We start from the raw sequence: 8,509 nt of genomic DNA on the forward strand, positions 1-8,509 counted from the left end.
CCCCCCCCCCCCCCCCCATCTACACCTATGCTGCCTACAATAATAACTTGAAAATGCTAAAATGCTGTTTTACTCTTATATCAGATTGTAGGCATCCCCTAAGCTCAACATGTTGAACTATTCCTTTAATTTTGACTCATTCGACGTTTGCTAAGAGAGTCAGTACAAAATATGTTACTTGACAATGTTCCTTGCCTGCAGGCAGCTGGTCCTCTATATTATGTGCCATCACATCAGCATGTGCACAGGGCTGAGATGTTTACCAGAGACACGGCTATTGATTTTGGCCTTCCTTCTGTCGTAACATGTAATAGCTAAATTGACCAACAAGCCAATTTCCCAAAGAGTCAATGGAATCCTTTCAGGCGCTTTTCATGGCAGATTTAACAGACTGACAAACCTGGAACTGCTGTGTAAAATCAGATCTCGGCCTTCGTCGCATCAGGACACTGATATTTACTGAAAGGCCGACATTACAGAGTACATCTGGGTCTTTATTACAGATTCTAACACACATACACACACACACACACACACACATACATTTACAGTCGGACACAAACAAACACATGGTCAAGAAGTTCAATGGTGTTTAACTGTAGTATTCAAAGTCTTGTCATTATTTTCGCTTTTGTTGTACACAGGTGCATTAAGACAAACTTAAAAACATGTTGAAAAATGTTAGAATCAATGTAACATTCAACTGTAAAAATGCTGTATACATAAATGGAAGGGAACTTCAATTCTACATCTGATTCAGTTTGTTCCCTCTGCAGCTACATGATGGGGTAGCAGCCGAAAAGAGCGATACCACACTGGTTCTTCTTGTTGCGTGCCATCCGGATGTAGCCCTGGTCTCCAAAGCTTGTTCCCCAGCTGAGAAAAAGAGCAAAGAAACATACCCACATAAATAAAAGATTGCATTGTTTTTAAAAGCACCCATGCTCATAATTTCATTCAGGCTTTGCAATTTTTTTGTGTTTTGCTGAATGATAATAAAAGGAATCTTGTTGAGGTGTTACATTGGAGGCGAATGGGGTGAACATTTTGAGAAATTATCTTGATGTTTTTATCTTTGTCATTAACAAATTGGTCTCAAAAATAGAAGAAAATGGCTCCCTCATAAATAATCCAAAATCTCTAAATGCTTCTGACATGTTTATTAGCTGAGTGGGACTGAAAAGACACAGATGGTTAGTATTTATAATTTATAATGGCTGATTTGAATTTTTTTTTTTTTTTTTTTTTTTTTTTAATCGGCCATTACAAATCGTATTTTTCTTATTCATTTTCTCTTTTTCAATCATTTATAATGACAAATGTTTCAGATAAATTAATATTTAACCGTCAACCATGTTATGAGCGTTGGCGTCGCATCGTTTGTCCACCAGAGGACGCTCTACAACGTCCCTGTTGGAAACACTGATTTTTTGTTTGTTTTGTTGTTAATGTGTTTTTGTTCAAAGGACTTTAAGCTTCATATCTTAAGTTTGTATTTTTATACATTTTATTTATTAGAACTTTAACATATTTTGATGTTCCACTGTTCTGTTGTGACAAAACAAATTATTATCACATATATAATATTTTAGTGGGACCTCATAAATAACTACAAATAACTAATGTTATACAGACTTTAAGGGAATTCTTTTTATGTTTTGTAATGCATTTCTAGATTTAAAATAATATATATTTAGGTTGATATATCTGCATATCAGATTTTTAAATGATCAAAAAATTCGTATCGGTATCGGCCTTAAAAATGCTTTATCAGTTAGGCTTTAAGTCTTCTCCGGTGTGGGGGTGTGTGTGAAGTCCTAACTCAACCAGTCTGTATTTATGTGGTTGACCCCCCCCCCCCCCCCCCCCCCCCCCCCCCCCCCCCCCCCCCCCCCCCCCGTTTCACAGCTGCATGTCCTCAGTCGTTAGGCCGAGAGAAACAACAGGTGGAAATCATTTCAAAATCCAGGTTAAGATTCCATCAAAGTATTTTTTAAAATGATTGGTAAAAATAGGTGATAATACCTATGAAGTGTTTCCACTGGCAAGATATGAGATAGAAGCTTAAAATATAAAACTCTTGGGAACACTTTCTGGTGTTTTATGTTGTCATCACAAAATCTCTAAATTGAAAAGGCCAACCTCCCCGTTTATACATCAGTGAACTGATGAGGGTCATGCACTGTGTGGTGAGACCCGGAAAAAAAAGAAGGATTATAACGAGCTAAAACATGACTGATGAGGTCGGCTGTTGAAAACAGGGAAGTCACAATGTTTTTAACGCATTAAGTGTTGCGAAATAAAACTTCTTCTTCTCTATTGCACTCAAATGATTTTGTGACACTGGCTGATTTAGACCAACGTTGCATTCTGGCTGCTTGAGACAGGGCCGTAGCCGTAATTTCCGAAGTGAGGGGGGGGGGGCAGATTGTTCAGGAGAAGGATTTTTGTCAAAAAGATTCTCTCCCATTTGTCTCTCCAAATCGTAGATTCTTAGTACCCTACCTTTCATTTATGATTGAGGGATACACACATTTCCATAAACTGTTCCATTCTGTCTTGCCTAATGGAAGACCTGGCAACATTTGAACTGGCCACGCGGAGGTGGAACATGCCAATGAACCATCATATATAGAGCCATTCACACGGGGAGCAACTTCTGTGAATACGCAGGTGGACAACAATCCGGGAGTAAATGCCAGGCGATCAGTGTGTGGTAACCATGGAGATTCTGTGCTGTATCCCTGCCGGTACAACTGAATGAGATCAGCTGACTGTGGTATCATATATCCCTAATCACAGGTCCATTCATAACAATAGTGGCCACCCTAGTTCAACACAATCCAACTCTTGCAGCGGACGGGTGTGTGTCGAGCACGAACGCGTCACTTTTACGGGATTTTGCCCGATGGTTGCGTCCCCTGTCAGACTGCATCTGACTTGCATCTCACTGAAAATAAATCCGAGGAGCAACAATCACCCCCGGTGTGGAAAGGCCTATACAATAACCCTTATTATTGCCAACTGATGGGTTTTCCTACCTAGAGTTTAAGTTGTATTGTATATTATTTTGTTAAAGCCTATATCTATATGAGTGTATCAATCAACTGACACAACCTGAGTAACATGCACAAGTTGTATTCCAATTAGTGTCCCTTTGCCAGACCATCCACACGCTGTGGAGCGGAGGAGGGTCTGGCAAGTCCACGCAGATGGCAGAAAAACCTGTTCTGGTTTATTCTGGTAGGGTACAGACTACGTTCAACTCAACTCAGACGTGTTGTAGGCGTGGAAGACAGAGGGCACTGCCAAGTACTCTGTGTCCGCTATGCCTTTGACAGACAGGTGTTTTTGGAAATCTTAAGTCTGTTCTACCACTAAACTCATGTCAGCAAAATACCAAAACCCTCCCTGCTTGTTGACGCAGATCATACTTCCCTGCAGTTGTCTGTCTTCCCTGTTTCACTTCCCCTTCACCACGTCAACATACAGGAACATACACGAGCTACACATGAGCTCAGTATGAATGTATGATTGAACTAGACGGGGATTTAGGGGAGGTCAGGTCAGATGTCTCACCTGTTTTTTACCAGCCAGTAGTCTTCTCCGCTCAGTGTGCCGTAGCCCACAGCCAGAACCCCATGGTTCACTTTCAGGGTGCAGCTCGGGTCATCGTACACTCCTGAAATGGCACGGGTGAAAAAAAAATAACAAATCCATCTCATTGTATTCAAATTCATTTTTTGTTTTAGAAACATTTAAGCCGTGAATGTATTTTTTCAATTTTATACAAATTTGTTTTCTTATATTCAGATTCTTTGATTCTCGTGTTTTGAGAAAATGTTAAATAGTAAAGTAATAGGTCTGTGCAATTAATCACATTTCAATCTCGGTTACGATTTCGACTCCTGAAGATCACAAAAACAGAATAATCTAGAAAAAATTATCATTTTGCACATTACGTTTTGCAAGTAGACTCTTATTTTGTTTTCCAAATGGGAAAAAAAATGGGAAATTTCAAAGTTCAAGGTGTTGATTTGTTTATCTGTTTCGCATTTTTTTAAGTTTAACAATAGCAACATCTTCCCAAAAGTCAAGGAGTACAACAATCGTAATTTCAATACTGACCAAAATAATAGTGATTATGATTTTGTTCCGTAATCGAGCAGCCCTATATATTAAGAATCAGAATACGTTATTGATCTCCTTTAGGGAAATAGTTTCAACAAGTTACTTTATTATCATTATTGGTGTGTATGTTTATAATTGTATCCAGTAAATCCCCCAGTAGTCTAATTGCAACCTTCACATTTACATTTGTTTAGTAAAAAATGAGCGAATAAGTGTCTAAAGTACCCAGGAACATCAGTTAGTTCATGCAGGAGAGCAAAGACAATATGTTCAGTGGGTGTTATCTTAAGCTTTTTCATATAAATATAAATATAACACTTCATGTCCACCCTGCACCTTTCTTCACGCATGTCTGGATCTTTCTGCATCTAGTTCCAGTCACCTATCTAATGAAGTGGGACGCCTCTGTGTGTAGCGCACCGCCATGAGGCATGAGACCATGAGGCAGATGTCTGATTACTCCACATTTTAACTGTGATATTTTGGATTTTGGGAAATCTGAATCTGCCACGTTGTCTGTCAGACGAATGTAGTAGTACAATGTCTTCCTCTGATGTAGAAGTACACTATAAGTCAGTTGTAGGTTAGACAGTGGAGTGGCATATTAAGTGCTTTGGGATCCTTTGGGAATTTTGTCTTTTTTGAAAATTCTCCAAGTAGCACTACCACAAGCCAAGCACTCGGCTCGTTCCAAACAGGCACATTATGAACGGGCACTGTGCTAGTCTAAGTAAAGATCATCGCCTGTGCAGGTGATGATGTGTAACGTACCACTCCTGTAGAAGGTGAATCTGGGCCGTGTGGCGTCGATTGCCACTGAAATGGGTCCGATGTTGGCGAGAGCCTGCTTCAGAACTCCCTCGTCCCCTTCGGGCAGGAAGCTGTAACTGGAGCAGTTGGCGGCGCGGTTCACCGGGTTGTAGTGGCACGGTTGTGACTGAAGTAAGAAAAGGAACATGGGTTAAAACCTACGATGAACACTGTGTGAAATATCCCTAATGGTGTTGAAGCTATGTGCTTAGTTTCTGCAGCCTCCATGAGGAATTCTAAGAAATGACCACAACACTGTCAGAACATCCACATGATACAAGCCTTCCGTGATCACGCAGGATTAAAAAAACATGACGGGCTCTTCAGAAGAGGTAATCATCTTCACTCAAGTTTCTGAGTGCGGATGAGACAATACAAAACAAATACAAAGAGAGTTTCGGTGGAGCTGATAGTCTTCATTAGCTTTGTAGCAGCTCATTTGGCAATGGCTTTTTATCAATATCAATATATGTTATACCCTTAGAGTGCAGGCAGCCTAGCAGGGTGACATATTCAAAATAGTTTTGAATCTGAAAGAAAAAAGTTTGTTGGCTTCTTCACTGGCAACTTTACTCTCGGATATCCGACGTCTGACTGACTAAAGAAGGCAGCGCAACAGTTTATAAAGGCTACACTGCGCCAACGCATGATACTACACATAAACAAATTAACCCTCATGTTGTCCTCGGGTCAAATTGACCCATTTTCCTACATCGATGTTCTTTAAAATTCTCCTAAATAACAAGATTGATTCCACTCAACGCTCTTTGGCAAGTAAAGATCTCTACTTTCATTAATTTTGGGGCGTCTTACTCAATGTTATAGTATTTGGAAAAATAAAATGAAGTGGTTTTGAAGTAGTATTGAGTAAAAGTTGACATATTCCAGTCTGATTATCCATCAACATACTTTCCTTTAGTCTAAGTAAGTCCTAATTTCTGCTTTTCAAACATTGGGTATCATTTCCAAAAAATGCGGTTTATTGACCATAAATTCCAAAAAATAATTGTGAGTTAGTGTCATGTAGTGTTGAAAACGTCAAAAGTGTTAAAAAAAGGGACAAAAACATAAGAAAAAGTTAGAACCAATAAAAAGTGTCAACAAAAGTTTTGATTTTCAATTTTGACAGGAAGACAACACAAGGGTTAATTGGGTGTATCTGTCATTAAAAATTAATTAGCCTAATACATACTGTACCGTGTAAAAATAAAGTGTCAATTTCCCCAGAATATACTATGTGCCACACTCTCGCCCACATTTCAATATGGCAACTTGACGTGTAAAACATGTAAAATGTAAACTTATTATTTAGTTTATTTTCTCAGCAGCTGATTTTTTATTATTATTATTATTATTGTTATTATTTTTTTTTACATTTTTCCAGCTTCAGCAGGTGAGGCAGAAAGTAACTCTCAGACAGAGACACTAGTCAATATTCTTATTAAGAGAATAATTCCCATCACCGATAGAATTTGTAACTTTTTTTGGGGGTGAACTGGAGCCACAACACCTCCACGAGGCTGGAACATTCTGTTGGATGTGCTCAGAACGGCCTTCCTCCTCCTCCTTCTCCTCCTCCTCCTCATCCTCACACAAACACGAAAAACAGCAAACCAGATGAAGCCCGGAGGACAAACACGTTGTCCGCTCCGATTAATTTGTTGTTGCTCCAAAGAGACATTAACAGCAGAGCGCAACATGGAAGATTGTTGCAGTCTACAGCCTGGAGGGTCGGACTCAAATGTTCGTACACCCACATCGTTGTCTCATACAGGATTGTTTTTAACTGTAAACCTGAAGTTTGCACTGGATTCCTCATATGTTTAAATGTCATGTAAAGTGGGATAACAACACTCTGTCCTCAACTTCCTGTTTTGTTTTTCTCTTCATAATTCAATTCAAAGAAATAAAATGGGAAACTGAGGCCATGAAATTGTGTTTTGTTTTGTACTTTTGAAGTGCTGCCTTGTTCTCCCTCGTGTTGTCTTCCCGCCGTCCTGGAAAGGTTTGTTTTTCTGATTCAAAATTTAAAAGGAAAAACCTTATGGTCGTCTTTTTCGACCCTTTTCTGGCTTTCCTTCAATGTTTTTGTCACTTTTTCTGAGCCTTTTTTTTGTGTTTTTTCCCCAAAGGTTTTACTTATTTATTTATTTTTTACATTTGTCACTTTTTGGACATTTTGTTAAATTTTGGTCACTTTATTTGACATTCTTCCCTCTTTTTTAACACACTTTTTTTTTTTAAACGCTATAAAATTGTTAAAAAACACAAATTTAATGAAAGTAGTGAACTGATTATTTATTGAACTTGTGAGGAGCGTTGTGGGAACCATCCACATTACTGTTTTGGAAAAGTTGTGAAAGAAACCCAAATTTGTGATATCGAAACTTTTTGTAAAGGGGTCAAATATGACCTAAAGACAACAGGAGGGTTTTATGACTTTGTGTTATAATTTCTTGCCTGGCATGAGGACGGAAGAGGCCATAAACATTGCTGAGATTATTTATTTCACACACTATCACTTGGGTTTATAGGTGCATGCTAGGGCTGCATGATATAAGAAAAACATGCAATAACATTGTTGCATATCGCAATAACTACTACTACTTACATTACATAAAAATTTAAGTGTACTCCGTTCTGTATTTCTGCTGCGTTTAGTGTTCTGCTGAAATAAAATGCGATGACGATGAAGTTACGGTAATATACTAGTTTGGATACTTGACTTTGTTCCTTTTTTTTGATTTCTCATGTCAGAGCAGCAGGATTGAAGCGGTTCCTCACCTGTCCCGTGTAGGGGTACGAAGCATCCGAGTCGATGCCCTGGTTGTCGATGACGTACTGGAAGGCTTGGTGCATGAAGCCACCGTTGCAGCCGTGGTTGCCATATTTGCTTGAACAGTCCACCAGGTTTTGGGGGCTGAGGTCCACCAGCTTCCCTGTTGTCTTGGCTAACTGGCCCTCCAGGGCCCCGGCGGCACTGAAGGCCCAGCAGGAGCCACATGAACCCTGGATTCAAATGAGTGGTGTTACTGGGATGTCATACACAGTGCATTTTTTTAAATTCTTTATTAGCCTCAGTGGTCTTGCATTGCAAGACCTTTCTCCACAGCGCTGTGGAGGAGGATCTGGCTCAGTCGCGTTTTTTAGGCATTTTTTCATGTGCCATTTTTTTTCATAGCACGAGCATTTAAAAAAAAAAAAAATTCTATCTATCATTTCACTGTGTAGAGAATTGGCAAATTGGCGCCTCCTGCAGCTGCATGCGCCCCTGCATGCTGAGAAAGAGCAGGGAACCGAAGCATGTGTGAGAAGGGGAAAGGGAGTGAGGTTTTACTCCTAGTGTAGTAATTAGATTCTCTTTAGTGGGTTTTCACACTTGAGTATTAAAGGATTTCTACATGTCTGATTGTATATATTTTGGCACATTTAACAGAATATTATATTTCTCAATTGCACAAATCCATCATTAGAACATTTGAAAGACACATTTAAGAGAATCTAGTTATTTAACTATCGCAATTACAACAGAACAATTCTTCACAAAATATGACAGTATAAAAAGGGG

General features: G+C 39.2%; 1 protein-coding gene across 1 annotated transcript in view; it reads right to left on the reverse strand.

The window, feature by feature from the left end:
- Positions 1–287: 287 nt before the first annotated feature.
- LOC116690788 (cathepsin S) overlaps positions 288–8,509 on the reverse strand; it is an 18,027-nt gene continuing 9,805 nt past the window's right edge. Inside the window, exons 5-8 of the mRNA XM_032517953.1 lie at positions 7,726–7,950; positions 4,903–5,068; positions 3,580–3,682; positions 288–876 (exon numbers count right to left, since the gene is read on the reverse strand). Of these exons, the coding sequence (XP_032373844.1) occupies positions 777–876; positions 3,580–3,682; positions 4,903–5,068; positions 7,726–7,950 (594 nt within the window). The 3' untranslated portion in view covers positions 288–776. The remainder of the gene's footprint in view (positions 877–3,579; positions 3,683–4,902; positions 5,069–7,725; positions 7,951–8,509) is intronic.

Source organism: Etheostoma spectabile, chromosome 6 (assembly GCF_008692095.1).
Source record: "Etheostoma spectabile isolate EspeVRDwgs_2016 chromosome 6, UIUC_Espe_1.0, whole genome shotgun sequence".
NCBI lineage: Eukaryota > Metazoa > Chordata > Actinopteri > Perciformes > Percidae > Etheostoma > Etheostoma spectabile.